The sequence below is a fragment of the Ovis aries genome, chromosome 14 (assembly GCF_016772045.2).
Source record: "Ovis aries strain OAR_USU_Benz2616 breed Rambouillet chromosome 14, ARS-UI_Ramb_v3.0, whole genome shotgun sequence".
Taxonomy (NCBI): domain Eukaryota; kingdom Metazoa; phylum Chordata; class Mammalia; order Artiodactyla; family Bovidae; genus Ovis; species Ovis aries.
Genome location: NC_056067.1, coordinates 51869306 through 51889505, shown reverse-complemented (window position 1 = coordinate 51889505; position 20200 = coordinate 51869306). Strand labels below are relative to the sequence as shown.

General features: G+C 39.6%; 2 protein-coding genes across 3 annotated transcripts in view; one reads left to right on the top strand and one right to left on the bottom strand.

Moving 5' to 3' along the window:
* Positions 1–20200, bottom strand: part of ZNF283 (zinc finger protein 283) — a 65172-nt gene that overhangs the window by 22676 nt on the left and 22296 nt on the right. The window lies entirely within an intron of this gene.
* On the top strand, positions 528–19692 carry ZNF404 (zinc finger protein 404). 2 transcript variants are annotated; one of them, XM_012190498.5, is made up of 6 exons: positions 528–653; positions 1322–1397; positions 1889–2015; positions 12008–12067; positions 15245–15371; positions 18058–19692. In XM_012190498.5, the coding sequence occupies exons 4-6, from the start codon at positions 12038–12040 to the stop codon at positions 19575–19577; spliced, it is 1677 nt and encodes a 558-aa protein (XP_012045888.1). In that variant the 5' UTR covers positions 528–653; positions 1322–1397; positions 1889–2015; positions 12008–12037; the 3' UTR covers positions 19578–19692. The 2 variants fall into 2 exon arrangements, with proteins under 2 accessions (XP_012045888.1, XP_042088080.1); XM_042232146.2 differs by having other exon boundaries at positions 528–734.

Here is a 20200-nt window from a genome sequence, read left to right as displayed (position 1 = left end):
CCAACACACACAACCCCAGGGGTTCTTTCTTTAAAAACAAATGCACACTTAATGCCAGGTGTGCTTCTGGGGTACTCGGGATGCTGATGCTACCTGAGCAGGAATGGGGGTAGGGATGAGGGTCAAAAGACTGAAGTCCCAATACTCAGAGCTCATACCCAAGAAACCACCATACCCAAAACACCACCGTACCCGAGAGCCCGCCGTCTCCTCCTGCCGCAGGTTTGGGGCTCTGAAGTCCCCAGGATCCCACCCCGCCTTCTACAGACTGGACTCAGATTCCACTCGCTTTTTCTACGTACGCTAACCTCACCAGCAACCATCTTCCTTCCGAGGTCTAGCCATTCTCCACCGTGCGCCGACACAGTCCTGGCATCTGCGCATTCGAAGCGCCGAGCTCTCTCAGCGCCAGAAATGTTCCGGATGGACTGCGTTTCCCAGAAGCCACCGGGCTCGCATCAGCCTCGGGCCCTGGGTGCACTTCCGGTGGCGGAGGAGCTGTAGTCCTTACGTGTTAAGGAGATCCCATCCAAAAATAAAAACGGCACAGGCTTCCATGGTCTATTTCGGTAGCCGGACTGGAACCCCCTCTGGTGACAGGCGCTCAAGGCGAGGACGCTCCGGGCGCGGACAAGACGTGTCAGTCCTCGAGTGTAAGGCTCGTGTCTGCGTGAGCAGCAGAGATTTATGTACCTATTGAGAAACTCGTATGTGTAATCGTGTCTCCATGAAGTGTACGTTTGTGTGTCATTATTTAACTGGGTGATGGTGCTTATTTAAATGATGCGTGGCTTTTGGATGAGCGACAGTTGTGTGGCTGTGTGGATTGTTACTGGAACCCTTGTCTCTTGTCTCTGTCTCCCGTTGGGGTCTGTGGCAGATAAAGGAGGGAAACCAGAGTGTCAGCTTTAGAATGGAAGAATGGAGGATCCCGGCAAGAAGACACAGATTGGATCACGAGATCAGATTTTCTGAAGCTGAATACGGCCCCAAACAGGCTTTTGGGAAGATCTAATGACGTCCTAGGAGTGGGTTTCCTCCTGGGAGGGTCCCCTTTGAAAGTTTCGAGGGGCCAGCTGTGTTTCACAGCCACAGCATTTCCGAAACTCTGGCCCCAGAAGCCTGCTGTCAATTCCACAGACTCCACCCTAGACATCAGTGACCCCAGCCTCTCTCACACTGGGAGAGGTCAACGCTGTTCCAGCTGTTCACTCCCATCTGGTTGTTTATGGTGGACTGGATGAGAGGGGGCCGTGTTTTGTAAATGAATGTGCTCTCCAAGAAAATGCTGATGTCTCATGTTCACTTTCTCTTTTCCTAGTGCTGCATGTCTCTAAAAAGTAGGATCCTGAGAGAGGAAAGAATTTTTGTTAAACAACTAAAAAGTTTAAGTTAAGGTGAGTTTGTGTTTCCTCATTGGTAAAATACACTTTAATTTTAAAGGCATATGATCCTTCTTTCCCTGGGGATGAAATATACTGTCTGATAGTAACGTATCTGTAAGTCATAGGGCCATGTAGATTAAGCATCCTTGTCAGGGTCCCCAAGCCCTTCTGTCTCTAAATTATTTAACCTGTGGCCTAACGTCAGTCCTGTGATCATGTTAGTTTTTGTGGAAAAAGTGATGGGATGTCACTACTGTGGTTCCATTTTATCATATAAGACTCCATTGTAGCAGACTGGAGCTAGAGACTCGCCTTGTGGGCTTGATGAAGTAAGTGGCAATGTTGGAGAAGTTCCTGTTGCAAGAAACTGCAGGCGGTTTCTAGGACCTGAGGGTGTCCTCCAGCTGACAGCCATAAAAAATTTGGGGCCATCAGTCATCTAGCCACAAGGATATGAATTCTGCCAACAATCTGAATGAACTTGGAATTGAATTCTTCCCCAGTTGAGCCTCTGAATGAGAACACAGCCCAGCTGACACCTGTTTGTAACTTCCGAGACCAGCCTGAGGAAAGCACCCAGTGAAACTGTGTCCAGACTCCAAGTCCACAAAACACCGTGAGACAATAAATGTGTGTTGTGTTAAGATATATTTATGGTTAATTTGTTATGGCAGCAATTGAAAACCATTACTACAGGAAAGACTGTGAAGACTGGAAGACACTGAGGAGGAATAACAAACAGTCTGGGACTTCCCTGATGGTCCAGTTGCTAAGACTCTGTTCCTAATACAGGAGGCCCAGGTTCGATTCCGAGTCAGGGAACTAGATCCCACATGCCACAACTAAGTGTTAGCATGCCACAACTAAAGATCCCACATGCCGCAACTAAGACCCAGTGTAGCCAAAAAAATAAATATTATGGGGTGGGAAGAAATAATAGCCAAATGCAATGTGGGATCATGTATAGGATCCTGGAAAAGAAAAAGGACATTAATAGAGGGAAACTAGTGATATTTGAATAAGATATGCCATTGATAGTATCTACTATACCATTGTTAATTTCGTGGTTTTGATAATCATCCTAAGATGTCAACAGTAAGTTGAGGCATATACAGGAAACCCTCTATACTACTCTTGCAAATTTTCTCTAAGTCTAAAATAAGTGGAAATAAAAATGAACACCCCCCCCAAAAAAAGAGGAAAATTTTGGCTATCCCATGATCATGGAGATATTTTCCTGTTTCTTCTTCCAGAAACTTTATAGCTTTAGTTTTCACATTTAGGCATATGATCCATCTTGGATTTATATGTGTGTGTGGTAGGATCAGGGTTAAAACCATTTTTTCCATACAGCTATCCACTTGCTTTGGTACCATTTGTTGAAAAGACTATCCTTTCTGTTCCAATTTACAGTTAGACTTTTATTGTTAAAAAAAAAAAGTGGCTGTATATGTGCAAGTCTCTTTCTGGACTCTATTCTGTTGGTCTGTTTGTCAATCCTGTGTCAGTCCCACTGTTTAAATTACAGTAATTACATAACACATATGTCTTGATGACTGGCAATGTACACTCGACAACTTTGTTCTTCAAACTTGCCCTGACTGTTCTGGATTCTTAGCTGTGTGCTGTGCTTAGTTGCCCAGTCATGTCCAACTCTTTGCAACCCCATGGACTGTAGCCCGCCAGGCTCCTCTGTCCATGGGGATTCTCCAGGCAAGAATACTGGAGTGGGTTGCCATGTCCTCCTCCAGGGGATCTTTCCAACCCAGCAATCAAACCAGGTTTCCTGCATTGTAGGCGGATTCTTTACCTTCAGAGCCATTTCCATATAAATTTAGAATGAGTTTTATTAATGTTCTAAAAAAAAGCTCCTGATATTGTTTAGGGATACATTGAATCAATAGATCAATTTAGAGCAAATTGGTCATCTTAAAATTGATTCTTCCAGCTCATAAACGTAAAATAAGTTTCCATTTATTTAATTCTTCTTTCTTTCCTTAATGTTTTGCTTTCAGTCTATAAGTTGAAAACACTTCTTTTGTTAGGTTCATTTCAAAGTGTTTCATATTTTTCATATTTTTTATACTGTTGGGATTTTTAAAATTTCATTTTTAATAGCTTTGTTTTAATATAATTGTTTTATACTGTGACCTTTTACTCAACAAACTTGCTAATAAATTCATGTATTAATTCTAATAGTTTATAGAATTGAAAAAAAAGTTTTCTATGTACAAAATGATGTTATCTGCAAATAAAGATGGCTTTACCTCTTTCCTTCCAATCTTCATACGTTTCATTTCACTTTTTCCTCATATGGTATTAGAGAGGTCTTCTAGTAGAAAGTTAAATGGAAGTGGTAAAAGTGGACACCCTTGCCTTGTTCCTGAGCTCAGGGCAGTGGTCCATATTTCACCTCCCAGTTTTATTCTGCCAACCCCCTTTTATCAAATTAAAGAAGTTCACTTCCATTCCTAGTTTGAAGGATTTTTATCATGAACTGATGTTGAATATTATAAAATAGTTTTTCTGCATTTAATGAAGTAATTGAATAGTTTTTCTCCTTTGTTATTTTTTAAATAATTTTATGTGGTTTTATTTTTGGCGATGCTAGGTCTTCACAGGGCTGCACGGGCTTTTCTCTAGTTGCTACAAGTGGGGGCTACTCTTTGTTGTGGTGCACGGGCTTCTCACTGTGCTGGCTTCTCTTGTGGAGCACGGAGTTCCCTGATAGCTCAGTTGGTAAAGAATCTGCCTGCAATGCAGGAGTCCCTGGTTCGATTCCTGGGTCGTTTCAATTCCTGGGTCAGGAGACTCCTAGGTCAAACTTGGAGAAGGGATAGGCTATCGACCTCAGTATTCTTGGATTCCCTTGTGGCTCAGCTGATAAAGAATCTGCCCACAATGCAAGAGACCTGGGTTCAATCCCTGGGTTGGGACAATCCCCTGGAGAAGGGAAAGGCTACCCACTTCAGTATTCTGGCCTGGAGAAGTTCATGGGGTAGTAAAGAGTTGGACATGACTGAGAGACTTTTACTTTCACAGGGCTCTAGGGCACTGGGGCTCAGTACTTGTGGCTTCCAGGCTCTAGAGTTCAAGCTCAAGAGTTGTGGCATGCTGGCTTACCTGCTTCGCAGCATGTGGGATCTTCCTGTATCAGGGATGGAACCTGTGCCTCCTGTATTGGCAGGTGGATGGGTTCTTTACCACTGATCCACCAGGGAAACGCTGTCTTATTTAAAGTTGGAAGATTACATTGATGGCTTTTTGAAAATTAAGTGACTTTGCATTTCTAGAATAAACTCTTGCTCATGCATATCACTGGTCTCTTCTTGCTAATATTGTATTTAATATTCTTGCGTCTACGTTCATGAGAGAGATATACTGTAGTTTTCCTTTCCTATAATGTCCTTGTCAGGTTTTGATATCATAATTATGGACCTCATGACATGGTCCATTTTGAGGGTTTGTTTTCTAGAAAAGATAGTTTGGTTGGCATTTTTAATTCCTTAAGTGTTTGGAGAATTTGCCACTGAAACCTCTGGGCCTGACATTTCATGGGAAGGTCTTTAATACAGATTTAATTTCTTTAATAAATCTAACTATATTCAGATTTTCCATTTTTTATATCAGTTTTGATAAATTGTGTTTTCAAGAAAATTTTAAATTTCATCTACATTTTCAAGTTTATTGTCATAGAGTTCATAAAATTATGTTATCAATGTATCTGTTATCAAAATAATGTCTATAAATATGTAGTGATATCTCCTTTTATATTCCTGATATGGGCAATGTTTTTCTTGACAGTATACCAAGAGGTTTATTAATCTTATCTTTTCAATGAAATAGATTTTGGCTTTATTGATTTTTCTCTATTATATGTCTGGGGTTTTTTTATGCCATTTGTTTCCTTTAGTATGTTTTACTTTCTGTAGACTTAATTTGTTTTTCCTTTTCTAGCTTCCAGAGATAAATTATTGTTTTTTAACCATTCTACTTTATAAAACATACATTTATGTTTAGGGGAAGGGGATCAAAAGGTAAAAAGAAAGGGAAAACATAAGTGGGTAGTCATTATAAATGCTCATGATATCTATGGGAGAAAATAAATTATGGATTTACTTGGCATTGCAGTAATTTGACAAAGTATTTTCATAATAATTTGACTACCAGTTGATTTGCTATGGCTTCAGTACACCTAGCAGTTATCAGTGGTGATGAGATAATGAATGGTATTTATCTGCAGCGTTTGTGAATACTAAACAAAAACAAAAATATACATTTAAAGCTAAAAATGTCTTTTGGTCTTTTATTCTTTTGTTTTTTATAATTTACTTAATTCTTTTGGCTGCCCTGGGTCTTCATTGTTTTGAGTGGGCTTTCTCTAGTTGCAACAAGTCAGGGCTTCTCATTGCAGTGGCTTCCCTTGTTGCAGATCACAGGCTCTAGACACATGGGCTCAGTGGTTGCAGCTTGCGGGTCTAGAGCACAGGTTCAGTAGTTGTGGCGCACGGGCTCAGTTGCCCAGTGGCATGTGGAACCTTCCCAGACCAGGGATCAAATCCGTGTCTCCTGCTTTGGTAAGCAGATTCCTATCCAGTGGGCCACTAGGGAAGTCCTAAAAATGTCTTTGTAAGCATTGGTGTGATTGCATCTCATAAACTTTGTTATGCCATATTTCCATAATCATTTAGCTTGAAATATTTCCTAGCTTTTTTGCTCATTCATGCTTCCATCTAGGATTATTTTCTTTTTGCCTGATTTCTGTTCTTTAGTATTTCTTGTATTATGGATCTGTTGATACAAAATTCTCTCAGCTGACTTCCCTGGTGGCTTAGACAGTAAAGCATCTGCCTACAATGCAGGAGACCTGGGTTCAATCCCTGGGTCAGGACGATCTTCTGGAGAAGGAAATGGCAACCCACTCTAGTATTCTTTCCTGGAAAATCCCTTGGATGGAGGAACCTGGTAGGCTACAGTCCATGGAGTCACAAAGAGTTGGACACGACTGAGTGACTTCACTTTGTTAAAAAAAAAAAAAAATCATTATTTCACCTTCCTTTCTGAAAGATATCTTCTCTGGGTATAAGATTCAGAGTTCTCAGGGTTTTTCCTTTCAGCACTTTTTAAAGACATGATCCCGTTTTTCAGGCTGCTAAAGATTCTGTTGAGATATGGAATATTTTTCTTGTTTATTTATAACAGATGTCTTTTTTTTAAACTACATACTTTTAATATATGTTTTTCAGCTTTGTTTCTCAACAGTTTGGCCAAGATGTGCCTAGGTATGGATTCCATTATTTCAACTGGTTAGGTTTGCTGAGCTTTTTCATTTATATATCAAGATATTTCATGACAGTTGCACTGTTTTTGTCCATTATTTCTTCAAATAAATTTTCTGTTCTATTTTGTTTTAGGTGTTCATTTCTACATTTTGACAGTTTCTTATATTTCTCTTATGTTCAGCTCTGTTCTTCTCTCAGTATAAGATTATTGTTAATTTAACTTTATGTTAATTAAAACAGCTTTCTGCTATTAAATCATCCCGTACAATTTTAATTTTCAGTAATATATTTTAGAAGAAATTGAGTAGCCATCATGGTCAACAAAAGAGTCCGAAATGCAGTACTTGGATGCAGTCTCAAAATGACAGAATGATCTCTGTTCATTTCCAAGGCAAACCATTCAATATCACGGTAATCCAAGTCTATGCCCCAACCAGTAACACTGAAGAAGCTGAAGTTGAACGGCTCTATGAAGACCTACAAGACCTTTTAGAACTAACACCCAAAAAAAGATGTCCTTTTCATTATAGGGGACTGGAATGCAAAAGTAGGAAGTCAGGAAACACCTGGAATAACAGGAAAATTTGGCCTTGGAATACGGAATGAAGCAGGGCAAAGGCTAATAGAGTTTTGCCAAGAGAACGCACTGGTCATAGCAAACACCCTCTTCCAACAACACAAGAGAAGACTCTACACATGGACATCACCAGATGGTCAATACCAAAATCAGATTGATTATATTCTTTGCAGCCAAACATGGAGATGCTCTCTACAGTCAGCAAAAACAAGACTGGGAGCTGACTGTGGCTCAGATCATGAACTCCTTATTGCCAAATTCAGACTTAAACTGAAGAAAGTGGGGAAAACCACTAGACCATTCAGGTATGACCTAAATCAAATCCGTTATGATTATAGACTGGAAATGAGAAATAGATTTAAGGGACTAGATCTAATAGACAGAGTGCCTGATGGACTATGGACAGAAGTTTGTGACATTGTACAGGAGACAGGGATCAAGACCATCCCCATGGAAAAGAAATGCAAAAAAGCAAAATGGCTGTCTGAGGAGGCGTTACAAATAGCTGTGAAAAGAAGAGAAGTAAAAAGCAAAGGAGAAAAGGAAAGATATAAGCATCTGAATGCAGAGTTCCAAAGAATAGCAAGGAGAGATAAGAAAGCCTTCCTCAGTGATCAATGCAAATAAATAGAGGAAAGCAACAGAATGGGAAAGACTAGAGATCTCTTCAAGAAAATTAGAGATACTAAGGGAACATTTCATGCAAAGATGGGCTTGATAAAGGACAGAAATGGTATGGACCTAAAGAAGCAGAAGATATTAAGAAGAGGTGGCAAGAATACACAGAACTGTACAAAAAAGAGCTTCACGACCCAGATAATCACGATGGTGTGATCACTCACCTAGAGCCAGACATCATGGAATGTGAAGTCAAGTGGGCCTTAGAAAACATCACTATGAACAAAGCTAGTGGAGGTGATGGAATTCCAGTTGAGGTCTTTCAAATCCTGAAAGATGATGTTGTGAAAGTGCTGCACTCAATATGCCAGCAAATTTGGAAAACTCAGCAGTTTTCCAACAGGACTGGAAAAGGTGAGCTTTCATTCCAATCCCAATGAAAGGCAATGCCAAAGAATGCTCAAACTACTGTACAATTGCACTCATCTCACACGCTAGTAAAGTAATGCTCAAAATTCTGCAAGCCAGGCTTCAGCAATACATGAACCGTGAACTTCCAGATGTTCAAACTGGTTTTAGAAAAGGCAGAGGAACCGAGATCAAATTGCCAACATCCGCTGGATCATGGAAAAGGCAAGAGAGTTCCAGAAAACATCTATTTCTGCTTTATTGACTATGCCAACGCCTTTGACTGTGTGGATCACAATAAACTGTGGAAAATTCTGAAAGAGATGGGAATACCAGACCACCTGACCTGCCTCTTGAGAAATCTGTATGCAAGTCAGGAAGCAACAGTTAGAACTGGACATGAACAGACTGGTTCCAAATAGGAAAAGGAGTATGTCAAGGCTGTATATTGTCACCCTGCTGATTTAACTTATATGCAGAGTACATCATGAGAAACGCTGGGCTGGAAGAAGCACAAGCTGGAACCAAGATTGTTGGGAGAAATATCAATAACCTCAGATATGCAGATGACACCACCCTTATGGCAGAAAGTGAAGAGGAACTAAAAAGCCTCTTGATGAAAGTGAAAGAGGAGAGTGAAAAGGTTGGCTTAAAGCTCCACATTCAGAAAACGAAGATCATGGCATCTGGTCCCATCACTTCATGGGAAATAGATGGGGAAACAGTGGAAACTGTGTCAGACTTTATTTTGGGGGGCTCTAAAATCACTGCAGATGGTGACTGCAGCCATGAAATTAAAAGATGCTTACTCCTTGGAAGGAAAGTTATGACCAACCTAGACAGCATATTGAAAAGCAGAGACATTACTTTGCCAACAAATTCCATCTAGTCAAGGCTATGGTTTTTCCAGTGGTCATGTATGGATGTGAGAATTGGACTTGAAGAAAGATGAGCACTGAAGAACTGATGCTTTTGAACTGTGGTGTTGGAGAAGACTCTTGAGAGTCCCTTGAAATGCAAGGAGATCCAACTAGTCCATCCTGAAGAAGATCAGTCCTGGGTGTTCATTGGAAGGACTGATGCTGAAGCTGAAACTCCAGTATTTTGGCCACCTCATGTGAAGAGTGGACTCATTGGAAAAGACCCTGATGCTGGGAAGGACTGGGGGCAGGAGGAGAAGGGGACGACAGAGGATGAGATGGCTGGATGGCATCACCAACTCGATGGACATGAGTTTGAGTGAACTCCAGAAGTTGGTGATGGACAGGGAGGCCTGGCATGCTGTGATTCATGAGGTTGCAAAGAGTCAGACATGACTGAGCGACTGAACTGAACTGAACTGAATATATTTTTATAACTATAAAATATCCATGTGATTCTTTTTTTAAGAGCCTTAACCTCTATTGCGACTGAACTGAACTGAAGTGAATCTCTATTGATATACCCCATTTTGCATTCCATTTTTATCATCTTTTCCTCTCTTTTCTTTAGCATGTTAATCATAATATCTTCAAATCCTTGTCTGTTAGCTCCACTGACTGGATTATCTTTGGGTTTATTTCTATTGAGACTTTTCTTTCTTGATTATCAGTAACATTTTCCTGTTTCTTTGCATTTTCATTAAGTTTTATCATATACTGACATTGTGAATAACATATTCTTGACATTCTGAATTATGTTATCTTTCTTTAATAAGCCTATGTCAGGGTTTCTCAGCCTTAGCACTGTTTATATTTTTGACTAGAAAATTCTTTATTGTGGGGGGCTTTCCTGTGCATTGTAGGGTGGTTAGTAGCATCCCTGGTCTCTACCCACTAGATAGTAGCCTCCCTCCACACATTTTGACAACATAGTATGTCTCCAGACATTGCCACATGTGCCCTGAGGAGCAGGATCACCCCCAATTGAGAACCAGTGATCTGCCCAATCATTTTAAATATCTACTTCATTTTATTTTTTAATTTTGGCTGTGCTGGATCTTCATAGTGGCACAAGTCTCTCTAGTTGTGGTGCAAGGGGTTAGTTGCCCTGCAGCCTGTGGGGTCATAGTTTCCTTACCAGGGATTGAACCTGTGTTCCCTGCATTGGAAGGTGGACTTTTAACTGCTGGACCACCAGGAAATCCCCTTTACTTCATTTCCATTATATGAATGAATACACTTTATTTAATTAATTATCCATCTAAGTACTTTTAGACGTTTCTCCAGTTTTTTTTTTTTTTCATTTTAACTAGTGTCTGTCATCATATTCCTTTATACATTTCTAGGCACGTTTTACTGTTATTTTTTTTGATGAAGTCTCTGAAATGGCTTTCCATCATTAAATTATTCTTATGCATATTTTTTGTACAAGTCTCAATTGCAGTACGTTTTCATAGGTCTACAGGACAGCATGAGCATAAGGTTCTTATTTTCCTACAGCCTTATTAATACATGATGCATGTATTAATGTTCATGTACATGGTGCATGTAACTTTTAAAATCTGACAGTAGAATACCTGTGAAATGGTACTCTTCATTGGTTTAAAACATCTTTAGTAGGTCTTTTGGCAGGTGATATCTTAATTACCTGTGCTCAGATTTCATACAATGGAACAACAACAACAAAAAAAAAACTGGGTGTCAGAGACAACAGTTAAAAAAAAGTTGAGTTTATAGAAATGTGTTTCAAAACACATCACTTCTACTTACTGTTAATTATATGGGGGAATAGCTTTACTTCTTTGAGCTTCTATTTCCCCATCTGCTGAACTGAGTTAATAATTACATTTTAGGATTAAAAGTTAATGTGTATAGAGAAGCTATCACATAGAAGGTTACAAAAATCTATGTGTTGCTATACAGCTATAGTGAGCATAAATTTACCTCTGTCTTGTGGGTGCTGGGTGGGTTGGGAACAAGGGATGTGGGGGAGCACAGGAAATAATTCATGTCAGAAAGCAAAGTGAATCCTGATGGGAAAAACCCAGGTTTGTCACCCCACGGGACCTTGAGAGTCAAGTTCAGGCTTCACATGGGCAGGCAGTTTTACAGTAGTTAAGATTTTCAGATTGGTCTCTACTGTTTTCTGCCTTTTGTCTAGCAGAGTCCAGATCCACTGGGAGGCCATGAGCTTATTGAAGTTTTTGTTGTATGGCCTGGTCTCAACCCTGGCAGGTAGAGCTTGATTGGGGAGGATCTACTCATTGTGACTGGACAACCCAGGCTGGGTACATATGGTATGATCAGAATTAGAAATAGGCCAGAGGGGTGTGTCTGGAACTGGCTTCAGAGAGCCCCTGCTGTGTATCCATGCTTATGTGGCTTGTTTCCTAGGCATAAGAAAGGGTGCTTGGATTTGTCTGGGGTGTGTGTGTGTGTATGAGTTAGTCACTCAGTTATGTTAGACTCTTTGTGATCCCATGGACTGTAGACTGCCAGGCTCCTCTGGCCCTGGGATTTCCCAGGCAAGACTACTGAGTGGGTTGCCATTTCCTTCCCCAGGAGATCTTCCCAACCCAGGACTGAACCTGTCTCCTGCACTGCAGGCAAATTCTTTACCAGCCGAGCTATCAGGGAAGCCAGAATTGTCTGGACTGCTACTTATATCCCCTGACATGTGTTTATGTGTTCCGGAAGGGGAAGAGTGGCAAGGACGATGGGAAACAGGAATAAAGAAGAAAAAAGAAAGGCTCTCATAACTTAATTTTTGCAGTTCTGAGCTACGCTGGGTCTCAAAGCTTCTTTTTCCTTCCTCAGCTCTGGCTTCTCTGGACTCAGCTTCTGAGAATGATTGGCAGTTCTAAAATCATGGCCCCGGTAAGTGGATGACTCTGTTTCCTTCCTGAAATATTATAGTTTTTAATTCAAGTAATATTTTCATTCTTTAGCCCAAAATCTTCTTAGGGAAGCTGTATCTCTGAGCCAATTTTCACTTTTTCCCTTTACAGAGTATGATTTTGTCCTCTCTGTTTGCTCCCTTCTTTTGAACTGGTTTTTCAGTTTTTCATCAAATAATTCATGTATCTTGTATGTTCATTCTTCTCTTAGGGGCAGTGCTGGAGCAGTGAAGGGGTAGAGTACCTTGAAGGAAATATTTGAGCTTCCCTTGTTGGGTTTGTAGTTTAATTATATATAAAAATGGTGGTCCTCTTTGACCAGAAGAGAGAGAACTTTCTCCACTGTTTTCCAGGTAGATAAGAGGAGAGGTTGAGGGCAGTAGGAAAAGGGGCCGACAGAGGATGAGATGGTTGGATGGCATCACTGACTTAACAGACATGAGTTTGAACACAACTCCAGGAGATAGTGAAGGACAGGGAAGCCTGACATGCTGTAGTACATGGGGGTCAGAGTCAGATATGACTTAGGGACTGAACAACAACAAAGGGTGAATTTGGTTATCAATGGTCTCAGTTTCAGTGTGGGATGAGACCTCAGCTTTGAAAAGCTTTTAGGTTTGGGTTGAAATGGAGTTGGTCCCTTCCGAGAAAGAGAGAGAGGTGGGGTTCTGGCTAAGGAATCACTGAGAAATGAATAGGGTTCTGAGGTCCATTATGTGGTGGAAGAGAAATTCCTGGTCTTGAGTGATTCAGTATTATTCTGGATCATTCTATATTTGTGTATTCTTAACTCAAGAACCAGAAGTTCAATAAGAGATTGTAAAAAGGAAGATCATTGGGAACCACATCTGCTGGATAATACTAAACTTTGGGGAAGAGGTTAGGATTTTTGTCCAGCCAAAATACTATAATAGTATATATGTTGTTATTATTAATAACCTAACACTTTAAGAAAGATTAAACCTGATGTCTATGAAAAACCTGATGTTTATGAAAATGTAAACTTGTCAGAGTAAGGGAAATACTTATGATATAATCTGACATATAATGTACTTGTATCTTGACAATAATGGATGCCTTTCTCCAATTAGATAAAATTGTTTGGATTCTTCTTTAGTCAAGAATCCCCACATTGATTCTTCCCTGCTGGTCCAGTGGTTAAGACTCTGTGCTTCACTGCAGGGGGCAGGGCTTCCATCCCTGGTCGGGGAACTAAGATCCCATATGCTTAATGGCACAGCCAAAAAATAAAAAATAAAACATTAAAAAAAAGAATCCCCAAGTTTCAGAATAATAATTTGGGCTATAGTATAAATTATGTTATCTTACTAGCTGTAAATAGTATTATATCTGGCAAGTTGTTTAAATTTAGTTATTGATCTCTATTTAAAAGTGAAATCAAGATTGATGGTTTTGTAAAACTCAGCAGTGGCTACAGAACTGGAAAATGTCAGTTTTCATTCCAATCCCAAAGAAAGGCAAGGCCAAAGAATGCTCAAACTACAGCACAATTGCACTCATCTCACATGCTAGTAAAGTAATGCTCAAAATTCTCCAAGTGAAGTTTCAACAGTACATGAACTGAGACTTGCAGATGTTCAAGCTGGATTTAGAAAAGAAAGAGGAACAGAAGATCAAATTGCCAACATCCGTTGGATCATCGAAAAAGCAAGAAAGTTCTGGAAAAACATCTATTTCTGCTTTATTGACTAGGCCAAAGCCTTTGACTGTGTGGGTCACAATAAACTGTGGAAAATTCTGAAAGAGCTGGGAATACCAGACCACTTGACTTGCCTCTTGAGAAATCTGTATACAGGTCAAGAAGCAACAGTTAGAACCAGACATGGAACAACAGACTGGATCGAAATTGGGGAAGGAGTGCGTCAAGGTTGTATATTTTTTACCCTGCTTATTTAACTTCTATGCAGAGTACATCATGCGAAATGCCAGGCTGGATGAAGCACAAGCTAGAATCAAGACTGCTGGGAGAACTATCAATAACCTCAGATATGCAGATGACACCACCCTTATGGCAGAAAACAAAGAGGAACTCACGAGCCTCTTGATGAAAGTGAAAGAGGAGAGTGAAAAAGCTGGCTTAAAACTCAACATTCAAAAAACTAAGATCATCACCAGTCCAAGTTCGATGCATGAAACAGGGCACTCAAAGCCAGTGCACTAGGACAACCCTGAGGAATGGGATGGGGAGGGAGGTGGGAGGGTGGTTCAGGATGGGGGACACAGGTACAGCCATGGCTGCAATTTATGGCAAAAACCACCACAATATTGTAAAGTAATTAGCCTCAAATTAAAATAATTAATTAAAAAAAAAAAGAAAAACTAAGACCATGGCATCTGGTCCCATCACTTCATGGCAAATAGATGAGAAAACAATGGAAATAGTGAGAGACTTTTATTTTCTTGGGCTCCAAAATCATTGCATATGGTGACTGCAGCCATGAAATTAAAAGACACTTACTCTTTGGAAGGAAAGTTATGACCAACCTAGATAGCATATTAAAAAGCAGACATTACTTTGTCGACAAAGGTCCATCTAGTCAAGGCTGTGGTTTTTCCAGTAGTCATGTATGGATGTGAGAGTTGGACCATAAAGAAAGCTGAACATTTTTGAACTGTGGTGTTGGAGAAGACTCTTGAGAGTCCCTTGGACTGCAAGGACATCCAACCAGTCAATCCCAAAGGAAATCAGTCCTGAATATTCATTGGGAGGATTGATGCTGAAGCTGAAGCTCCAATACTTTGGCCATCTGATGCAAAGAACTGACTCAGTGGAAAAGACCTTGATGCTGGGAAAGATTTAAGGCAGGGGGAGAAGGGGACAACAGAGGATAAGATGGTTGGATGGCATCACCAACTCGATTGACATGAGTTTGAGCAAGCTCTGGGAGTTGGTGATGGATAGGGAAGCCTGGCGTGCTGCAGTCCATGGTGTCACAAAGAGTCAGACATGACTGAACAACTGAACTGAGGCACTGTACTTCAGATACACTAATTTATTTCTTCTCATCTAACCATGTCATGATCTTTAACTTCAGCTTACTTGTTTTTATGATATATCGCCCCCTGCTGCAACTCAATATTTCATCTTGAATTTTTTTCCCGCTTTTACAAATAATACATGGATCTGTCATTTCAGGTGCCTCTTACATTCAGTGATGTGTCCATAGACTTCTCTCAGGAGGAGTGGGAATGCCTAGATTCAGATCAGAAGAATTTGTACAAAGATGTGATGTTGGAGACTTATACTAACTTGGTATCACTGGGTAAGGACATCTGCCTGGAATAATGTAGAATCTGCTGTCTGGAATATCTACTTTTTTAACTGTATATTTTATGCTCTGTGCCAAGACACTCACAAAATTTCTGCTCCATATTCTCAAAGGACTATTTTGGGCTTTGTTAGATGGAAATGGGCTCCTCCATTCAGCACCTACATCTCCCCTATCCTTCATTTACTGTCCTACCTCCTTCTGATCCATCCTGTAGTTGCTTCCTTTTCTAAAGGACCAAAGGATTGAATCCTGGGATTTTTCTGCATAAATACCGGCAAAGAAGGCAAATTTCATATTATGTATATGTTCAGAATATCTATAAATATTCTATTTTAATTGCTGATTCATCTGTACAGAGAACAGGTAACAAAGAGTCTTGTTTTCTCTTTACTACAAATGAGACTTTGTAATTTTTTACATTGGTAGGGTGAATCAAGCTCATTAACTTTTTGAGTATTTTTTAAAAATTTATAGCAGTGGAAATGTTGGTTTTCAGTGATTTGATAGGTTCTATTCAGAAGTGTCTTTGTTCAGTTTTTAGAAAAAATTAGATCATTCTCTCCTCTCTTCTGGGATTCTAATTATACTTAGGTTAGATCTTTTGAGAACTTATCTCACAGTTCTGAGTCAATAAAGGGCTGCCCAGGTGGCGCTAGTGGCAAAGAAAGCTAAAGGAAAGCGAAGTCGCTCAGTCGTGTCTGACTCTTTGCGACCCCATGGACTGTAGCCTACCAGGCTCCTCTGTCCATGAGATTTTCCAGGCAATAGTACTGGAGTGGATTGCCATTTCCTTCTCCAGGAGATCTTCCCAACCCAGGGATTGAACCCAGGTCTCCCGGATTGTAGACAGATGCTTTACTGTCTGAGCCACCAGGGAAGTCCTTGATGAGACTGAACTTGCTTGCAAATGCAGGAGACATAAGACATGAGTTCGACCCCTAGGTCAGGAAGAGCCCCTGGAGGAAGGCATGGCAACCCACTCTATATTCTTGTCTGGAGAATCCCATGGACAGAGGAGTCTGGCAGGCTACAGATGAAGCAACTTAGCATGCATGCACCCACTGAGGCAATAAAATGTGAGAGATTAAGAGTCAGAGAGAGATAGTTGGTGATTGCCACATAATTTTCATAAACTAGGTCATTATTTTACTCAGCTGCCTTCTCCAGTGACCTTGACTTTAATCCTTACTGTGATTTTCATCCGTTACTTTTAATTCAGTATTTTATTCTTCGGTTAATTATGTAATACCGTATGATACAACTTGTTTTTCAGTAGTAGAAGAAATGCATATGTGAGCTTTAGAGTATGAAAATAAGTAAAATAAATGAGACAATATGTACTAAAGAAAAGCATCATGAAGACAGAATTAGGTGTTGGGATATAGAATAAAGGATATGAATATACTTACATTTAGCAGGGCCAGCCTTTCTGAGGAAGTGATTTCTAACCTGCCACACCTGGAGGTAGTCATTTATACAAGCCACCTAAGAGGATTCCTGAAAGGTAGAGCATTCATGTGAAGCCACAGGCAATGGGAAACATCACAATATGTTCTAGTAGCTGAAAAGAAGCAATGTGGTCAGATATAGGGGAACAAAGATGTCAAGGGCTTGAAATTAATTTGTAGAAATAAGACAGAGTCTTCTTATTTGTGGTTATATGCTTGGGTTTCATCCTAAGATAAAGACAGACCTTTGGAAAAATTACATAGAGATCCATCTGGTTGTGTTGTTGTTTAGTCATTAAGTCATGTCTGACTCTTTGTGACCCCATGGATTGCAACACATCAGGCTCCTCTGTCCTCCACTAGCTCTTGGAGTTTGCTCATGTCCATTGAATGTAACCATCTCATCCTCTGCTGCCCTCTTCTCCTGCCCTCAACCTTTCCCAGCATCAGGGTCTTTTCAAATGAGTCAGCTCTTCACATCAGGTGGCCCAAGTATTGGAGCTTTAGTTTCAGAATCAGTCCTTCCAATGAATAGTCAGGGTTAATTTCCTTTAGGATTGACTGGTTTGGTCTCCTTGCAGTCCAAGGGACTCTCAAAAGAGTCTTCTCCAGCACCACAATTTGAAAGCATCAATTATTTGGAGTTCAGCCTTCTTTATAGTCCAGTTCATATCCATACATGACTACTGGAAAAACCATATGATAGAAAATATTAAAATGTAATTGATCAAGACCTACTCATAGATTTTGATTCACTCAGTCTCAGTGGATATCTAAAGGGTAGTATATCCATGAGCTGATCATGCCTTCTTTGAACCATTACTATAAAACTTCTCACTGCCTCCTCCAGGTTGGTACATAGTCTTGAGGGTTTTAGCCCACTGCAGCTCCTTTTGCCTGGCAAAGCAATAAAGCTATTCTTTATAATAAAGAAAGAATAAAATAAAAAGGGGGGAGAGTAGTATATGTAAGAAATTCCTGTGATAATTCTGATCCACTAATCGAGAACTATTGATTTTTCTCTTTGCCTACTCACAAACATTACATTCTCATGTGAACTTTCACAATTTTCTGAGTCCGTCACACCTTTAAAAAACTTTATCACAGTAATTTAGAATTTTATGGCCTTTTACTTCTAATGGATTTACTTGTCAATTTTATCATTATTCTTACTATATTTCCCCTGTACCGGAAAAATAGCATTTATTCATTTTCTTGTTTTCTTTCAGACTTTGATTTCACAACTGAGAACAACAAATTATCTTCAGAAAAAAGAAGTTTTGAAGTAAATTCATACCATTGGGAGACAATCAAAAGTAAAACCTTCAACCTTATGGGGTTTATTTTTAGAAATGATTCACAGAACAGAAATGAATTTGAAGGACAACAGGCATCTCAAGTGGGACATTTTAGTCAAATGATGTTCCAAAAACATATATCTCTTCCTCTGCATCAGAGAATTCACACTAAAGAGAAGTCATATGAATGTAAGGGATGTAGGAAGGGCTTTAGGAAATATTCACATCTTACTGAAAGTCTGAAAGACCATAGTGGTGTGAGACCCTATGAATGCAGAGAATGTGGAAAGGCCTTCCTAGTTCTCCAGCATTTTATTAGACATAAAAAAAGTCACACTGATTTGAAGCCCTATGAATGTAATGGATGTGAGAAAGCCTTTAGATTTTATTCACAGCTTATTCAACATCAGATAATTCATACTGGTGTGAAACCCTACAAATGTAAGCAATGTGGAAAGGCCTTTAGACGTCCTTCTCACCTTACTGAACATCAGAACATTCATGTTGGTTTGAAACCCTACGAATGTAAGGAATGTGGGGAAACTTTTAGGTTGTACCGACATATGTGTCTCCATCAGAAAATTCATCATGGTGTGAAACCTTATATCTGTAAGGAATGTGGAAAGGCCTTTGGTCATCGTTCAAGTCTCTATCAACACAAGAAAATTCATTCTGGTGAGAAACCATATAAATGTAAACAGTGTGGAAAGGCCTTTGTTCGCAGCTATCTACTTACTGAACATCAGAGAAGTCATACTGGTGAAAAGCCTCATGAATGTAAGGAATGTGGAAAGGCCTTTAGTAGAGCCTCAAGCCTTCTTAAACATAAAAAGATTCATAGTAGTGAGAAACACTATTATTGTAAGGAATGTGGGAAGGCCTTCTGTAGAGGCTCTCAACTTACACAACATCAGAGAATTCATACTGGTGAGAAGCCCCATAAATGTAAAGAATGTGGGAAGACTTTTAAGCTCCATTCTTACCTTATTCAACATCAGATCATTCACAGTGACTTGAAACCATATGAATGTAAACAATGTGGGAAAGCCTTCAGTCGTGTCGGAGACCTTAAAACACACAAGTCAATTCATGCTGGGGAGAAACCTTATGAATGTAAGGAATGTGGAAAAACCTTTAGACTTAATTCTCAACTAATTTATCATCAGACAGTCCATACTGGCTTGAAACCATATATATGTAAAGAATGTAAAAAGGCCTTCCGTTCTATATCAGGTCTTTCTCAACATAAGAGAATTCATACTGGTGAAAAACCTTATGAATGTAAGGAATGTGGTAAGGCCTTTAATCGTAGCGAGCGACTTATTCAGCATCAGAGAATTCATACTGGTGTGAAGCCACATAAATGTAAGGAATGTGGGAAGGTCTTTACTCGTTGCTCTCAACTTATTCAACATCAAAGATTTCACATTGGCGAGAAACTCTTAATGTAATGAAAGTCAGAAAGCCTTTAGCCTTGGCACATCCTTTAATATTATCACTTTTCTACCACCTAACTATGTTATGCTAAAGATTATTATTTAACATAAATATAAATGCTTGGAAGGGTGTCTGGCTCAGAGTATTTGCTTACTATTAATAATCATTCTTTAATGATAATTACTAGTATTGTTATAAATTCACATGGAAGGAAGACCCTATGAGCATTTTAAAAATCATCCATATTTCATGTTTCATGTCAAAGCATTAATTTTGCACAAAATCCCATAGGCTGTATTAAACAGGAAATTTTTTTATTCAGAGCTCATCCCCCTAAAGATGAATAATGGGAAGAAACCCTATGCATTTGTTGAATGCTGAGTGTGTAGCTGTTGAAAAATTACAAAATGGCTTGAAGAAATTTTCTTACAGTAATTTCTGTAATATCGGTGACAGACAATTCACATTCTCTACAATTCATGGAAATTAAGAGACTTCAGTTGGGTAGCCAAAAGAGAGGTGTTGACTTGGCAAAGTTTTCCTCAGGTATTTGAAAAATTTCACATTTACATGAACGGTACAATGGTATAATGAAGGTTTGTTTGCCTTCCACCTAGATTCAGTGTATTGCCACTCT

Coding starts and splice junctions, on each gene's coding strand:
- ZNF404 (XM_012190498.5), top strand. CDS start 12,038: ATGATTGGCAGTTCTAAAATCATGGCCCCG. Junction 12,068..15,244: donor GTTCTAAAATCATGGCCCCG/GTAAGTGGATGA, acceptor CTGTCATTTCAG/GTGCCTCTTACATTCAGTGA. Junction 15,372..18,057: donor TACTAACTTGGTATCACTGG/GTAAGGACATCT, acceptor GTTTTCTTTCAG/ACTTTGATTTCACAACTGAG.